We start from the raw sequence: 17,997 nt of genomic DNA on the forward strand, positions 1-17,997 counted from the left end.
GACCTCCAGAGAAAGAACTGTGGGAGTCAGAATGCAGATGAAAGTAGACGATTTTTCACTTGTTTGTTTGGGTTTTTGTTTTGGGGTTTGGGTTTTATAAGATTACTTACAAAAATGAACAATATGGAAATGAGTTTTGCATAATAATACATGTATAACTCAGACGAATTGCTTGCCAGTTTGGGAAGTGGGGAGGGAAGGCAGAGAAGGAGACAATTTGGATCATATAACTTCAGAAAGCTTATGTGGAAATTTATTACATATAATTGGTAAAATAAAATGTCTTTATAAATTTTTTTATCTCCCATTTGCCCTGTATATATCTTGTTTATATAAATTTGTTTGCCTATTGTCTTCCCCCATTAGACTGTAAGCTCCTTATGAGCAGGGAGTGTCTTTTTGCCTCTTTTTCTATCTCCAGTGCTTAGTGCAATGCCTGGCACATAGTAGGTACTTAATAAATATTGACTGAGCGGCATTTTTGCTCTAATTACAAAGACCTGTCCTTGAATTTGAAGATGCATAAACTCAGAATAGATATGAAATATCATTATCAGATCATACTAGGATATTTGGGTTCATATCAAATAAGTTGCATTTTCCATTAAAAAAAAAAGAGTTGACTTGGTTAACTGACAAAATAATAATAGGATCCTAGGTCTAGAGCTGGAAGGTACCTTAGGGTCCCTTAAGTTCAACTCTATATTAAAAAAAAAAAGAAGGTGGGGAAATGACAGTTTCAAGAGCACCCAGTGAGTGGTGTATTAAAAGTGAAGCTTGAATTCAGGACTTCCAAGGCCGACTCATTTACCCATCAGGCCACGAATCCTCTCCGGGCCTTTAGACATAATTTTATCTGCCTTCCCGATTTCAGCGTTCAATGCCAGAATTCCAATGTTTACAATAGGCAACGGAAAGCACGCATGTGCCAAACGCCAGCGGAGAAAATGAGACGAACGTCCTCCGAGTTAGCCTAGAGAGGCAGACACGCCCTACGCATACCCTATCACCCCTTGCGGAGCGCGGTACCGCCCCGGAAGTCGAAACGACGACTTCCGCTCAAGTTGTTGTTAGTTCCCTATGAATTCCGGTAGTGAGCTCGGCCCCTTTGCCGGGTTTGATGGCCGGTAAGAAGAGAGAGGGAGTCTGTTTCCTTGTCTCGGTTGTTGGAGGGCGAGGGCGGGGGACGGATGGTGGACGGACGAGGAACCATGACCAGGCTTTGGGGGGTGGAGTTGGCTCGTTCCAGACTCCGACCCGGAAGGCCAAAGCGTGGTTTAGGCGGAACTCCTATGTCTATTCATTGAACAGGTCTCCTTTGGTCCATTCCTGCTCGGGCCTACTGGGGGGCGGCCTGGGGATCGCGGACCAGAGGGGAATCGGCGGGCTCTTAAGCTCTTAGAGGGCAGGAAGGGACCTCAGACGCCCGCTAGTTCAAGTCCTTTTATTTACCGTTTCTCTGATAACAGACAAACCAGAGCAAGACTGGTAAACGGCCGAAAAGATCAGAGGAAAAGCACTGCAATTTAGAGGGGGTGGAGGAGGCTTCTTCCTGCTACTTTTAATTGGTAGCAAGCAATGAGAAAGTGCCACGCCAACAGTCAGGAAGACCTGAATTCACAACCAGCCTCTGACATATTAGCTTTGTAATCCTGGGCAAGTCATGTCACCCTGGTTGCCTCAGTTTCCTCAGCTATAAAATGGAGATAATAACAGCACCTGCCTTCCAGGGTTATTGAGAATATCGAATTGAGATAGGGGCAGCTAGGTGGCTCAGTGGATAGAGAGCCAGGTCTGGAAATGGGAGGTCCTGGGTTCAAATTTGACTTTGGACACTTCCTAGCTGTATGATCCTGGGCAAGTCACTTCACCCCCATTGCCTAGCCGGTACTGTCCTTCTACCTTGGAACCAATTTACAGTATTGATTCCAAAGTGGTAGGTATAGGCTTTTAAAAAAAAAGAGCAAATGAAGGAATAATTGTAAAACTATGTGCTTCTGCACATAGTAGGTATTTTTTAAATGTTAGCTCTCATTAGTCACTATTCCTTTACAGAAAGGGAAACCTCATTTCCCTTTGAGGAAGGGACAGACCTGCCCAAGGTCACACGGGTAATAAATAGCAGAAATGAGATTTGAAATCAAATCTACTGGCTCCAAATACAGCTCTTTCCACCATATAGAGCATGGCCCCTCCTTTTCTGGTTCTAACTGCCATAGAGTCTCACATAGAGAACAAGCAATCACGTGGGTTGCTTGGTCCTGGAGAAGGTTGGAGAAAATATACCTTTCTCCCAAGGTTACCAATATGAGGGACTATGGATGTGAAATGTTGCCTGTACCCTTAGATATCTTGTTCCTTGGTGTTGCTGAAGATTTTTTGCTTTCTTGAATATTTTTCATAAGGGATAGTTCCCAGGATGTGGAAAATGAAGGTGAACTGGAAATCAACCAACCAACAATCAAATCAATAAGCATTTATTTAGTGCTGCCTATATACTGTTGTACATTGTACTCAGCCCTGGAGATACCAACACTACAGTGAAACATTCCCTGTTCCCAGTGGACAAAATAACACATACACACATGAGTATATGCAGAATGTGCACAGGTAGTTTGCTCTAAGCAACTTTGGGGCCCAGGAAACAAAAGTTTATGTTTGATCCTCAAAGTGACAAGAAGCTACTAGAATTTGTTGAGGTGGAGGAAAGAGGGGAAGTCACTTGATCAGACTTGTGCCTTAAGAAAAGCCCTTTGGCAGAATGGTTTGGAGTGGAGTGGGGAATGACTGCCTCAGGGAGACCTAGTAGATTTGGAGTAATCCAGACAAAAAGTTGAAGGGTTGTGGCTGTTCCCCTAGAAGGGACTATGGAGAACATGTGGAACTAGGACAAGGTTTGGCCTTTGATTGGTCATGTGGGATGAGTGCAGGGTTGAGGTTAATACTGGGTGACTGGAAGGATGATGGTACCTTTGATGATAATAGGGAAGTCTGAGAAAGGTATGGGTTATGGGGATGGAGCTCTGGTTTTGATCATGCTGATTTTGAGATGCCTATGGAATACCCAGATGGATTCAATAGACAATTGGTGATAGGGCGTCTAGAGCTCAAGAGAAACAAGGACTGGATATGCCCATCTCAAAGGTATGTATATAGATGGTAATTGAATCCATAGCAGCTGATGAAGTCACCCAGAGAGAGTAGAGAGAGAAAATAAAATGAGGGCCCCAGACAAAGCCTTGGAATACACTAATTATGACATGGATCATAAAATCATAAAGGAGATCTGAGAAGGAGCCATTATACAGGTAGGAGAATAATAGAGTAAGAATAGTGTCCTGAAAACCCAGTAAGAAGAGATTATCCAGGAAGAGAAGTGATGAGTGGTAACCAAATGCAACAGAGAGGGGAAAATCATTAGATTTGGCTGTTGGAGATCATTATTAACTTTGGAAAAAGATAGTGATTAAGATCGGAAGCCAGATCACAGGGGATGAGGTGGGTGAGAAGACAGGAAGTGGACGCATTCCATATTTAGGTGGCTTTCTCCAAAGAGTTGGGAGGAAAAAAGAAGGGAATTAGGGGATGATAATTGGCAGGGATGATAGAATCTAATGAGAGTTTTTTTGGAGAAGGTGGAGATTTAGGTGTGGGTAGGCAACAGGGACAAACAAAGATTAGAGTAGAAAATGATAGCTGTGACAATCTACAGAAGTTGGGAGGGGGGACATGGAGTCTGTTCAAGGGCATATGGAGAGAGGCTGGCCCTGGTGAGGAGGAGAGCCATCTCTTCAGCAATCAAAAAATTGCTTTTGGAAATGACCTGTGATTTTAGGGGGCACATAGTGTTCCCCATAAGAAACATCCTCTGTCTACCCAGATCTGACTCTGCTCTTCACCATGTCATTTATTTATTTGTTTATTTTTTGCTGTGTCATTTTAGAGAGCTGGCTGGGGCACTGAGAAACTGAGTAACTTCTCCAAGGTCACACAGCCAGGATGGGTTAGAGGCAGGATGTGAATCCAAGGTTTTGCTAGTTTTATGGCTACTTTTATTCTCTACTATGTCAAGCAACCTTTGAGAAAAAGAAGGGAAAAAGAGGAAGGAAGGAAAGAAGGAAAAGAGAAAGCAGGAAGGAAGTAAAGAGACAAAGAAGAAGGAAAGAAAGAAAAAATAAAAGAAAGAATGATATAATTGATAGGGGATGAGAACTCTAGATATTTGAGGAGGTTCTAACTACACTGTTGGAGTTAAGTCACATACCTCTCTGAGACTGTATGCTCATCTTGTAAGAGTTATTTGGAAGGGATCTTGCCTTCTTCCTTCCACTTTGGATGTCTGGGTTGTTTTTTCATGACATTTGGGCCCACTGGCCCAAATTAACCACATCTAAGATGGTAATAATAAGTGTCTACCATGCTAGGAAAAGACTAGATAAGACAGTCCCTTCCTACAAGGAAGTGACAACCTACTAGGAGCTTAGGAGACACCAATTCAGATTGATAGAATACATGATCCTGCATTTGGGGCAGTGGGCCCCAGACTTTTCAAGTGCCCCCATATAGGAACAGTGTGATCTGGTGATATATTTGAAGCTAGAAGAACTGGGTTCAAGGTTCGAATCTCAGTCCTGCTATTCATGACCTGCTGACCTTGGGCAAACCAAACCTCTCTTGGCCTCAGTTTCTTCATCTGTCATACAAGAGATATTGTATTCCTTCTATAAGGTCCTTTGTCACAGTGTCCATGGTAGTGGTTGTACTCTTTTTTTTTAAAAACCCTTACCTTCTGGGGGCAGCTGGGTGGCTCAGTGGATTGAGAGTCAGGCCTAGAGATGGGAGGTCCTGGGTTCAAATCTGGATCAAGACACTTCCCAGCTGTGTGACCCTGGGCAAGTCACTTAACCCCCATTGCTTAGCCCTTACTGCTCTTCTGCCTTGGAGCCAATACACAGTATTGACTCCAAGATGGAAGGTAAGGGATTAAAAAAAAAAAACCTTACCTTCCATCTTGGAGTTAATAAGGGTAGGCAACAGGGATTAAGTGGCTTGCCCAATAAGTATCTGAGGCCAAATTTGTACCCAGGAGCCTGGCTTTCTATCCACTAAGTCACTTAGCTGCCCCCAGCTTTCATCTTAATGTGTTTAGACCAATGTTCACAGAATTTGGAACTGAAATGACAGGAGTCATTTAGTCTCATTCCTTGGCTAAGATCTCATTAATATGAAAGCTAGGATTCAAATTCAGCTCCTTTGGTGCCCAACCCAGTATTTTTTGCACAATATCATTTAGTCTTTAGCTGCTAAGATCATCTTGAATTCTTATTTAGCATTGAATTAGTCTTCTTAGCTTTGTGTCATCCCTCCATAAATAAATGGGTCATTTGTTTTCTTGTCATTGAAGAAAATGATGGAACATCATAGGGTCAAACATAGATCCTTCCCTGGAGACCTCCTTTGGAGTTAGCATCAGCTCCATTTGCATTTGGCCATTCCACCAGTCCCAAGTCTACTGAGTCATATGGTCCTCTAGTCTATATATTTCTAGTTTGCCCAGGATAATAACTTGAAAGACTTAACCTTTATTTACAGCATTTCTTGACTTCTTCCAGTCTAGCACCTTGTTTCAAAGAAAATGTTAGTCTGACCTGGCCTGTTTTTCATGAAGCTAGGCTGGCCCTTCATGATCACCATTTCCTTTTTCCAACATTCACTAAGCATTCCTTTAATAATGTGTTCTAGAATTTTTCCAGGAACTGAAGTCAAGCCCACTGGGGAGTCTGTTCTTCTCTTCTTCTAAACCCTGCTCTGCCCTTTTTTCAAGATTGAGCTATTTGTCCTTCTCTGATCCTGTGGAGAATGGGAAAAGTGCCATGATTTCTCAGCATGGCTCGACAGCTACCTCCGCCAATTGCTTTCAGTGCCCTGGGATAAAACTCTTCTGAGCCAAGGGCCTCAAACTCATCTAGGGCAGTTAAGTACTTTCTTATTGTATCCCTAATTATCTTGGGTGTCAACTCCCTATTAAACGTTTTTTGTTCTGTCCTTAACATCCAAAAAATCATTCTCCTTGGCTGGGAAAATCAGCAAAACAAATGGAGCAGCTCTGTCTTTTGGCTCCCTCTCCTAAGCCTTGTTCTTCTTGGACCAAGGTCTTCTAGACCTAAGGACATTGCACCCTTGGATATGGTCTTTCTCATTCTTCCTTTCTTTTTCAAAACAAACTTTATTGATGTCTTTTTTGTTTTTCTATCATGATCATTTCTGGATATGCTCTTTCCTATCTTCTCTTGTAACAAAGAAACCAAAGGCTTTAGTGATCTCATTTGGGTGAGAATTTCAGGCATGAAGAGCAGGCAGTGAAAGTGGCCAGAGTCAAGAGATAAAGTATCAGGAATGAAGAGGCTAGTGTCACTGGATGCAGAGTATATGCGGCATGAATAAGGCCCAAGAAGACTAGCAAGTTGGAAGGGGCAGGTTATGAAGGGCTTTGTACTCTAATGTTTGATCCTGGAGGCAATAGGGAGCCATCAGAGTTGATTGATTGAAGGACAGTGATGGAGAACCTTTCAGAGACTGAGTGCTGAAACTGCAACCACACCACATGTGAGCCCCCTGCCTTACCCCAGACAGGGGAGGGAAGAAGTGCTCCCATTGGGCTGCTGGACAGAGGACCAGGTCATGTGAGAAATGTCCTCAGGTGTGTGGAGAGGGGGAAGGGAGCAGCCCCTCTGGCACATGTGCTATAGATTCACCAACACGGAAGTAGGGGGGAAGAGAGAGTAGGAAGGGCATGTGCTTTAGAAAAATCACTGAAAAAAAAAAAGAAAGAAAAATCACTTTGATAGCTGAGTGGAAGATGGACTAGAGTAGGAAAAAGCTTGAGGCAGAGAGGCCAATGAGAAGACCATTGCAGTAGTCCATTTGTGAGGCAATGAGGGCCCACACCAGAGTGATGGCCATGTCATAGGTGATTCAGAGATAAAATCAACAGATCTTGGCATCAGATTGGCCTAGGTTGTGATCCTGGGGACTGAGAGGTTGGTAGTGCCCTGAACAAAAATAAGGAAGTTAGGAAAGTGGGAGAATTTTTTGGGGAAAAGATAGCAAATTCAGCTTTGGGCATGTTGAGTTTAAGATGTCTACAGGACATCCAGGATGAGATGTTTAATAGGTAACTGGAGATTGGAGACAAGTAAATCTGGGAGACATCATAGAGACAACATTTTGATCCATGGAAGCAGAGAGATTAGTCAAATGAAATAGCATAGATGGAGAAGAGAAGAGGACCCAGGACAGAGCCTTGGGGGCACAGCTCTGGTTAGCAGGTGTGACCTAAACAGAGATCCAGTAAAGGAGACCAAGAAGGAGTGACCAGAGAGGTAAGAGAACCAGGAAAGAACAATGTCACAGAAACTTGGAGAGAAGAAAGTGATCAACAGTGTCAAAGGCCCTGGAAAGTAAAGGATTGAGTAAAAGCCATTGGATTGGGCAATTGGGAGATCATTAGTTACTCTGGGGGGAGCAGTTTCAGTGGAATCAGGTCAGAAGCCAGACTGTCCAGAGTTCAGAAGAGAGTGAGGAGAGGCACCTAGTGTCAATGGTGTTCTCAAGGAGTTTAGCCAGATACGGGAGGAGAGATATGGAACAATATGGATGAGTCAAGTTTGTATTTTTGGGAAGGGGGGGGAGTCACAGACAGTAGGGAATAGGAAAGCAGCCAATAGACAAAGGAAGATTGGTGATCAGAGAAGGGGTAGTCTACTAGAGAAGTTAGGAGGGAAAGGAATCATTTGGGCAGATAAAAGAGAATTGGCCTTGGCAAAGAGAAGAATGTTATCTTCCTATGAAATAGGAGTGAAGGGGGTGTTGGTTACAGGGATTTCAATTCCTTTCAGACAGAAGTTGGACTAGGTAGCTGTAGATCCCTTCCAACCCAAATTCTGGGATCCTGGGAGGACATAGATGCATAGGTTTAATAATAGTTAATATACAACACTTGATACCATATCTCATTTAATCTTCACAACTACCTTATGAGGTGCGTTACTATTATCCCCATTTTCTACATGGGAAGTGCTGCAATGGATAGAGTGCTGGGCTCAGTCAGGAAGACCGGAGTCCAAAATCCTACCTTGGACACTAACTAGTGGCGTGATCCTGGCCAAGTCACTTCACCCTCTGCCTCATTTTCCTCATCTACCAAATAAGCTGGAGAAGGCAATGGCAAACCCTTCCAGTATCTGCCAAGAAAACTCCAAATGAGGTCACAGAGAGTTGGACACTACTGAAATGACTGAGCAGTCACAAATTCCTAACTTCTAGTCTGGCTGCCTCAGATAGAAGAAGGTGATTTAGGAGAAGAGGGCAATGGTCAGGGACAGGGGGAAGGCTTCATGTAGAGGGTGGCATTTGGGCTGAGTCTCCCAAAAGGCAGACCTGGGCAAGGAGAACATTCATTCTAGGCATAGCAGAAATGAGGAATGACATGTGAGGAACAGTAGGAAGCAAGCCTGGGAGCACAGGAAGGGGTGTGCTGTCTGGGAAGCTAGGTTGGGACCAAGTTGTGAAGGGCTTTGTTTCAATGCCAAGTGGGAGTTTATATTTAATCATGAAGATAATAAAGAGCTATTTATACAGTTTCTTGATGAAGGGAATTACTTGATCAGACCTGCTGTAGGAAAATCACTGGTAGGCATGTGGAAGATGGGTTGGAATGGGGGACTTGAGCACACAGACCAACAAGGAGACTGGCAGGAGTCCGGGGAGGTGGTGAGGTCATGGGTTAATAGGGTCTGGAGGTGGCAGAGGGCCAGAGGTAGCAGGGATCGAGAGAATATTGACTTCAGAGGCATCTGAGTGGGAACAAAGGCCAGAGGCTGGCCTGAATTTTCTCTTGAAGATACCAGGCCTGTGATCCAAGGGGCATACAGGTAGCGAGGCGTGGACTGGGACAGGATAGAAACTCGGGTCCCAGGACCACCAGCTTGGGACAAGGTTGCCCTTTCTCCCTTTCAGGGAAACTCCTCTCTCCCCTTCACCAAGGGGCACAGATTGGATAACAGTGGCCTAGGGGACTGCAAGTCTGGGTGTAGAACAACTCAGTATGAGCTTTTACCAAGAAGAGGGTCATGGGAAAATGCAGAGCACCCTGTTGGGGTCAGAGGAAAGGAAGAAGATAGATTAAGGAAAAGGTAGGGGTGGTCAAGAGGGGATCAGAATCGAACTTCTCCTAAGACATTTTGCCTAAGGAGAGCCCTGCCTTCATCCCAAAAAGAGATAGAGAGTGAGGCTTAAAGAAGTAGGAGGCAGTGGGGCCAGAACAGACACTTCCTAGCTCAGTGACCCTGGGTAAGTCACTTAACTCCCATTATTGCCAAGCCCTCACCGTTCTTCTGCCTTGGAACCAATACATAGTACTGATTCTAAGATGGAAGGTGAAGGGTTAAAAAAAAAAAGGAAATGAGACCCTGAAAGGGTGTGAGCCCCCTACCATTGAGGAGGCATTCTTAGGTTCATGGGCTTTGATGCTCCTGAAGAGGTCATCAGGGAAGCTACCCAGTGTGTTCTGGTGAATAAGCTGAACTTACTAATTTTTTAAAAAATCTAACTCTTGTGTTTGCTCCCCAGATATCTGTCCTTGTCTCTTAAGGGCATGTGGGGGACCAGCCGATGGCAGCTATACTTCTGATGGCCAGGCCCCAGGTGAGAGACAGTTCTCCAGTTCTGCCCAAGCTTAGATCTCTGCTTTCTCCTCTTCCCTCTCAGCTTCCCTTTTTCTGCTAAAGAGAAATTATTAAGCTTCTGTATAACCAGTTCTACTTGCTTTACAGTTATTTACATTTTGATGAATGAGATTTGACCCATAAAATGTTAACCCGACTTCTCAGTCACTTGAAGGGAGGGATTCTTAACCTGAGGGCTGGGAGCTTGAAAAAAGTTGAGACACAGATCACTGGATTCCAAATTACTTGGTTTTCTTTCTAATCCTAGTTTTATAGTTTTTATTTATTATTTATTTTATTAACATTTTATTAGTAAATATATTACAATTTAAAAAATTATTCTGAAGAGTTCATAGATTTCACTGGACTGCAGAGGCATCTAGGATTACCTTAGTATTCTTTGGCAATCTCTTCTTTCTTTCCCACCCCACCCTGTCTCTATCTCTTCCTCCCTTCCCTCTTCTCCCTTCCCTTCTTCTCCCCCTCTCTTTCTCTCTCCCTCTATCTCGATTCCTCTCTTTCGCCTTCCCCCTCTCTTTCTTTCTTTCTCTCTCTCTCACCCTTACCTTCTGCCTTGTTAAGATTAAAATTAGTTTCTCTGCTAAAAGTATTTTTATGAGGTTTATTAAAGATTAAAAAATAAAGAAAACAGTAAATAAGAAAGCACGTACCTAGGAGGGTCGAAAGGCCCATTCAATTTCACTTACACTACATCTTGAGAGATGAGTGTCCCTAGAATCGGAAGCCAAGAGAGGGACCCAAAGTAGGCGGTGTAAAAAATATCATTATTTAAATTGCAAAGTTTAAATTCTTTTTTAGAAGAATTTTAGGTAAAGAAAGATGATACCTCTCTGAATCCAGAAACTGAACTGTTGAAGAAGATACTATGAAGAAGCCTCCAGACCACAAGCTGCACAAAAATGAACTTTGGGTGTGGTTGATTTAATTTGTATGTATACTTTCATGCCGAAGGGGACTTCCGGCTTTTTGTCAATGCGTCCAGCAATTATTGGTTTTGTTCTTTTTTTTCTCTTATCTTAAAATTATTGTCATCTTTAAATTGATTATGTTTTTATGATCCTTTGGGGAAGTCCTTCTTCCCAGAGGATCAAACGGAGGGATGTAAAAATGGAGACTTGAATCCAGGACTTCAATCCCCAGAAGTCTTTGCTCCACTTCCCCAGAGTGCTTTGTAATATCACTGAATTCTCACCTGGGCCGAGATCGAGATGGGGTATTTAATCTGATTGGAAAGGCTTCTGGCTCTTTCCTTTCTCTTTCCTGTTGCTGCTTCCAAGCAGACACGTCTTTTTTCATAATGTAGGTGAGGTTGTGTCTAGGCCTCTCTGGGCCTAGGCATGTGCTTTCTTATTATGTAATTTTCTTTAATCCTTAACCTTTAATAAACCTCTAAAAATATAATACTTCTTGCAGAGAGAAACTAATTTTCTACCCGCTTCAGTTTCCCAAATTTTAACTCTTACAGCGGAGAGTCAGCCTAAATACAATTTCGGTTCTTGGCCCAGGTGGGAGTTCAGGTGAGGTTACAAGGCATTTCGGGAAGTGACCAAGGACTTCTGGGAATTGAAGTCCGGGGTTCAAATCTCCATTTTTACATATCTCCATTTGATCATTTGTGAAAAAGATTTTCCCCAAAGGATCATGAAAACATAACTTAAGGATTACAATAATTTGAGGATAAGAGGAAAAAAGAACAAAACCAATAATTGCTAGGTGCATTGACAAAAAACCAGTTAGAGGGCAGTCCCCTTTGGCATGAAAGTATACATACAAATGTTCAATCAACCACACCCAAAGTTCATTCTTGATCTTCTTGTGCAGCTTGTGGTCTAGAGTCATCTTCATGATGTCTTCTCCAAACAGTTCAGTTTCTGGATTCAGAGAGGTAGCATGTTTCTTTACCTAAAATTCTTCTTAAAAGGAATTTAAACTTTGCAATTTAAAATAATAATATTTTACATTTCCCCATGAAGATGGTGATTGAAAAACACAGGATCACTTAGGGATACATGGCTGAATTATGAGGTATATGAATCAATTGGCAAGAGAAATTAAAAAGACATCAGAAAAATCCAAATGAAAAAGAAAATTTCTGGATGAAAATATAGACTATCAAAGTCTTGTGTGTAAAAGTTTCAAGTAAAGGAAAAATAAATCTATTACAGGTCCTTGAATCAGGGCCCAATTAAAATGATCTAAGCAAGTAAGCATTTACCCAGTCAGTAGCCAGGACTACAGAAAGTTGCCACACTATGAAAGACAGAAAAGGGACCAGATTATAATGGAGCCAAGTTTGGGGATACTCGTCTGTAAGTATTTTCAGAGTGAGTGAGTGTGGATACAAGGAAGGCCTACGAGTTAACATATGTCAAACGTAGCAACCTTGAGTCCACATTAATATATCCTGTGTGCTCTTTCGTGTGGCACTAATCAGGTTTAGCTTTGTGCTTCATTGGCCCTGTGAAATAGCTCTTTTGTGTATATCTTGTCCTGGAATCAGACAGAATCATTAAGCAAAGGCCCCAATTTTTTTTTTTTAAACCCTTACCTTCCGTCTTGGAGTCAATACTGTGTATTGGCTCCAAGGCAGAAGAGTGGTAAGGGCTAGGCAATGGGGGTCAAGTGACTTGCCCAGGGTCACCCAGCTGGGAAGTGGCTGAGGCCAGATTTGAACCTAGGACCTCCCATCTCTAGGACTGGCTCTCAATCCACTGAGCTACCCAGCTGCCCCCCCAATTTTTTTTAAAACAATTAATGGCATCATTTTTATAGTCTCAAGCTTTTGGGGCATGCATTGACATTATAGCAAATGTATTTTAAACTTATACTACTGCAAAATCAAAAAGTTAAAGAAAATCTTAATACTGATGACATGTGCTTCAAATATAAAAAAGGAGAGAAAAAATACTGAAATAGTATATTGCACATGCAAGAAAAATATAAAAAGAGTTTTAAAAATTCAAAATATAGCTTATAATGATTGACATTGTCAGCTAAGAAAATATAGAATACAAGGCTTTCTCACCAAAAATGAGATCCATTTCCTCTTCATATCTGGCATTGATCCACTGTGAGTATAAGCAAATGAATTGAACAGTAGTACAAATATGTAGGAATCGGTATCCCCAAAATTCTCAATAGTCCAGTTAATTACAATAGCAAACAAACACACTATCATTTTTTTACATAAGTTGCTGTATGGCATTTTTAAAGCCTATGAACTGATGGATATTTGTCACAATTTTTACAAGCATAGCAAATCTTGTAACCTGGGTAAACATATTTTTAAAGTAAAACTCATTTTGGGTTTAGAACATCATCAAGAAATCTAGATATCATTCTGGTAGAAGTTAAGTAGTGAGCTGAAGAGTTATAAATGAGAGGTGCTCCTTATTTGGAGGCTTCTAGGGGTACATGCCCTGGGATTAACTGCCCAGCTTCCCATCACATTTTTATAAATGCGGGAGGTTGGGGGTTATAATTGTATTTCACTTCAATTACTAGAATGGGCCTTACCTCATGGTATGGGCAGGGAAAATGACCAGAGTTTGTTAAGAAAAATTCTAAGAATCATGTCTAAAGAACCCTTAAAATAAGCTTGAAATAATTAGCTCTTTAAATTTTCCAAAGGTTGTTGTAGCAATTTTCTGATGGAGTCCATCTATCCTCTATGTGACAATTTACAAAGTCAAAAATAGAAAAGCTGTTTTTTATATGGGCTTACTCAATAATGTTTGCAACAGAATATAACAGTAGTTAAAACCCAGTACATTAAAATGATTCAGTGTGACAGAATAGTATTGAATGCAGTAATATATGAACTTAAAATCACAAAGTTAAACCTTAAAATAATCAGCAAAATACAGTAGAATACAGAGATTTTTATAAAACATTGGAGTCTGAAATGCCTTAAAATATAACCTCCAGTCTCTTTAAAGTTCCTTGTTGTTTTTTTTTTAATTATCCATTTAGATGCCTATTGTCAGAAGGCAGAAGATTGGTAAGGGCTAGGCAATGGGGGTTAAATGACCTGTCCAGGGCCACACCTCCAGGAAGTGTTTGAGGCCAGATTTCAACCAAAGACCTCCCGTCTCTAGGCCTGGCTCTCAAGCCACTGAGCCACTGAACTCCCCGCCATAGTAAGAGTGGATTTTAGGAATCCCAAATTTGGCTAAAGAGTTGCAGGGAGTTGAATTTTTCCCTTGAATCTCATGTGAAGTAAATGAAATTATCAGATATCCTTTTAAATACCCCATGCTTGTAAGTTTCTGTTTGGAAAAGTCTCTTCCTTCTCCTCTTTCTCTCCCACTGTGGTCCCCTGTCCCCTGCCCTCTGCCACATGGAGGCTAAGGAAAGAACACCCCCATTTTTAACAGCTGATTTTCGATCCTTAAGAAATTTGGTCTGCTATCAGCAGCCTGGGACAATGAGCGGTCTGCTCTGAGGCTAGAGTTTGCTGGGGCCAGCGGGAGGGTCACCAGGTGATCAAGATCTGGGTTGGAGGCCAGAGGTGCAGGAATCAGGTGGGCCAGGTGAGAGAGAGACCAACAGCTTTTGCGAGGGTAAAAAAAACCTTGGCCAGAGAAACATGGCTTTAAAAAAAAACCTAGTAGCTATTAAAAGCTGAACTTAGTAACAGTAGAGAAAAGAATCAAAAGGTTGAGGGTATTTCATCTTCCCGATGTGGTTAGCCAAAACTGTAACAGTTAAAATTAGTTTCTCTGCTAAAAGTGTTATTTTTTATGAGGTTTATTAAAGATTAAAAAATAAAGAAAATAGTAAATAAAAAAGCACGTGCCTAGGAGGGCCGAAAGGCCCATTCACTTTCACTTACACTACATCTTGAGAGATGAGTGTCCCTAGAATCGGAAGCCAAGAGAGAGACCCAAAGTAGGCGGAGAGTCAGCCTAAATACAATTTCGGTTCTCGGCCCAGGTGGGAGTTCAGGTGAGGTTACAAGGCATTTCGGGAAGTGACCAAGGACTTCTGGGAATTGAAGTCTGGGGTTCAAATCTCCATTTTTACAGCCTTAGAATCAATATGGCCGAAGAGTGGTCAGGGCTAGGCAATGGTGGTGAAGGGACTTGACCAGGGTCACCCTACTAGTAAGTGAGGTCAGATGTGAATCCAGGACCTCCCCTCTCTGGGCCTGGCTCTCAATCCACTGAGCCACCCTCCCTCTCCCTCTCTTATTTTTAATTAACAAGCATTTATTTTCTCTCCTTTCCCCTAGTAGCAGTGAGGTTATGATCAACTGTTTTAAATGTTTTAGTCAAACAAAAGCAATTCCTTCTCTGGCCATGTGTAGCCCTTGCCTTTCTGTCTCATAAGGTGTGCAGCTAGCTTCCTCATCAGGCCTCTGCAATCTCTTTTCCTTCTTTCTTCCTTTTTTTAACTCCTTACCTTCCATCTTAGACTCTATAATGAGTTTTGGTTCCAAAGCAGAAGAGTAGCCAGGGCTAGGCAATGGGGGTAGACTTGCCCAGGGTCACACATCAGGTTCATGGCAGAGCCGAGGCCAGAACACAGCTTTCTGACTCCTCTGAGAGCACTGCCTCTTTCCAAGGCTTCTCCCTCAGCATATCTCCTGGCCCCTAGCCACTGTAGCCAGAGTTTCTAAGGGCCAGAGGCCCTTTCTTCTGCTCTCTGACATCCGTCCTTATCCAAGGTGGTCCATATCCACTTATGGAAGTGCCCATGTTGTTTCTAGGAACTGGTGACATTCAGCGATGTGGCCGTGTATCTCTCCAAGGAGGAATGGGGCCAACTGGATCCTTCTCAGAGAGCCCTCTACAAAGATGTGATGCTGGAGAATTACAGGAATGTGGTCTCACTTGGTAAGGACTTTGCCCCTTGCACGCTTCTCCTGTTAGTCCTCCAAATCTAGCCATGCTTCGTCAGTGTAAGGGGATCAGCTGTGCTGCCTGGGCATGGCCGACTTCTTCTGCTTTTCACTGCCTCTCCAAAGAGCCATTCATGGTGAGGCCATCAGTTTCCTTCCTGATGTGGTTGTGTTTCTGGAAAGCAGCATTTCCCAGCCCAGTGACACTCCACACTGGGAAAGCTTCCAGTTCCCTGTGACCACTCTGCTCTTTGGGGCGCCAGTGCAAAGGAAGAGGTAGTTCTTTAAAAAGGAACAAGTTTTAAGAAACAAGGGCCTTAGTTGGAAAACTTGTTTAGACTGGTAACAGTCTCAGTAATGCAGTCTCAGCTACTGCCCAGAGGGGGGGAGAGGGAGAGGGAGAGGGAGGGTATAGATATGGAGAAAGATAGTACGTAGAGATTTAGAGAGATGGAGATAGCAGACAGGTTGATAGATACACCGGGTGCATCAGCACCGCCAATACAGAAACACACAAACAAAACAACCTCCTCTTTCTAGGACATTGCATTGTATTGGGGATACAGCCCAGAGAGGGCAGGCTTGAGGCTGGCATGGTGAGGGGCCCTGGAGATTCATCATTCTGCAACCAGAGTGATTCCATAGAACTCTAGGCTTCTGCTGAGAAACAAAATGATGCCCCAAAGCATGAGAATCTCTTCCATTCCCAAATTTAGCATCAGCCATTTGCAAACTACTGCCTTTTAGTGGAGACAGAAAGATAGTAGAGTAGTCTGCAGGCGGGGGGGGGGGGGGGGGGGGGATTTAAATGACTGATAGGAGAGGAAAGGAGCTGAGGGCAAAGAACAGATCCAGGCTGAACACTACCATTAATTGGACAGAGGGAGGAGGGAGAGCTCAGTTTCAGCCATGAATCAAGGAAGACTTCCTTAAGGAGGTGATACCTGAATAGGGCCTTGAAACAAAGGAGAGAATGAACATATGAAAGGGAAATAATATATGCTCATCATCTCCAGGGTCTCCTCAAATTTTCCCAAATTGCTCTTTTCTCTTTCAAGATATCTTTAGATCAGGGAGCAGCTGGGTGGCTCAGTGGATTGAGAACCAGGTCTAGAGATGGGAGGTCCTGGGTTCAAATATGACCTCAGACACTTCCTAGCTGGGTGACCCTGGACAAGTCACTTAACCCCCATTGCCTAGCTCTTACCACTCTTCTGTCTTAGAACCAATACATAGTATTGATTCTAAGACAGAAGGTGAGGGTTTAAATAAAAAAAGATATCTTTAGATCAGTCATTTAAAAATCATAAAATCCTTTAAAGCTGATTTAAAGTCATCATGTCATATTTCAGTCTTCCAGTACTTCAAGGGTGCACTGTCATGGTTAGAGAGACTCCTTTGGCTGATTGCTCAGCTACTGCCTCCACACTCACTGTCACTGATAGCTGGAAAACCCATCAGCTCAGGCCTGCCCTTCTTGGGCTGAGCCTGTCCACACTTAAGTTGACCGCTTCTTTCTCTCTTTTTCTGTTTCTCTCTCATTCTCTGTCTCTGTCTCTCTCTCTCTGAGTTTCTCTTTTCCCTCCCTTCCTTCCTTTCCCTCTTTCTTTCTATGCTTTTGCTTCTTTCTTTTCGTCTCTCTTCCTTTCTCTCTTCTCTTTCTCTCTGTTTCTGTCTCTCTGTATGTCTGTCTGCCTCTCTTTCTTTCTCTCCTTCCCTCCCTTCTTCCTTTCCTTTCCCCTCCCTCTATCTTTCTATGCTTCTCTCTTTCTCTGTCTCTTTCTATTTCTGTCTCTGTCTCTCTATCTCTCTGTGTGTATCTTTGTTTCTGTCTCCTTCCCTCCCTTCCTTCTTCCTTTCCCCTCCCTCTATCTTTCTATGCTTCTCTCTTTCTGTCTCTTTCTATTTCTGTCTCTGTCTCTCTGTGTGTCTCTATCTTTGTTTATGTCTCTCCTTCCCTTCCTTCCTTCTTCCTTTTCCTCTCTCTCCCTCTATCTTTCTATGCTTCTCTCTCTGTCTCTTTCTCTCTCTCTGGCTCTTTCTGTCTCTGGCTCTCTCTGTATCTCACTTTCTCTCTATCTCTGTTTCTGTCTCTTTCTCTCCTTCCCTCCTTTCTTCCTTTCCCTTCCCCTCCTTCCATCTTTCTAAGCTTTTCTGTCTGTTTCTCTCTGTCTTTACCTATCTCTCTCTGTCTCTCTCTCTGTCTCTCTCTCTCTTCCTCTGCCCATCTTTCTATGCTTCTCTCTTTCTGTCTCTTTCTATTTCTGTCTCTGTCTCTCTGTGTGTCTCTATCTTTGTTTATGTCTCTCCTTCCCTTCCTTCCTTCTTCCTTTTCCTCTCTCTCCCTCTATCTTTCTATGCTTCTCTCTCTGTCTCTTTCTCTCTCTCTGGCTCTCTTTCTGTCTCTGT

General features: G+C 42.8%; 1 protein-coding gene across 1 annotated transcript in view; it reads left to right on the plus strand.

The window, feature by feature from the left end:
* Nucleotides 1-1,034: 1,034 nt before the first annotated feature.
* Nucleotides 1,035-17,997, plus strand: part of LOC103105377 (zinc finger protein 501-like) — a 31,310-nt gene continuing 14,347 nt past the window's right edge. The window contains exons 1-3 of the mRNA XM_056809165.1: nucleotides 1,035-1,127; nucleotides 9,631-9,705; nucleotides 15,457-15,583. Of these exons, the coding sequence (XP_056665143.1) occupies nucleotides 9,673-9,705; nucleotides 15,457-15,583 (160 nt within the window). The 5' untranslated portion in view covers nucleotides 1,035-1,127; nucleotides 9,631-9,672. The remainder of the gene's footprint in view (nucleotides 1,128-9,630; nucleotides 9,706-15,456; nucleotides 15,584-17,997) is intronic.

This window comes from Monodelphis domestica, chromosome X (genome assembly GCF_027887165.1).
Source record: "Monodelphis domestica isolate mMonDom1 chromosome X, mMonDom1.pri, whole genome shotgun sequence".
Classification (NCBI taxonomy): Eukaryota; Metazoa; Chordata; class Mammalia; order Didelphimorphia; family Didelphidae; genus Monodelphis; species Monodelphis domestica.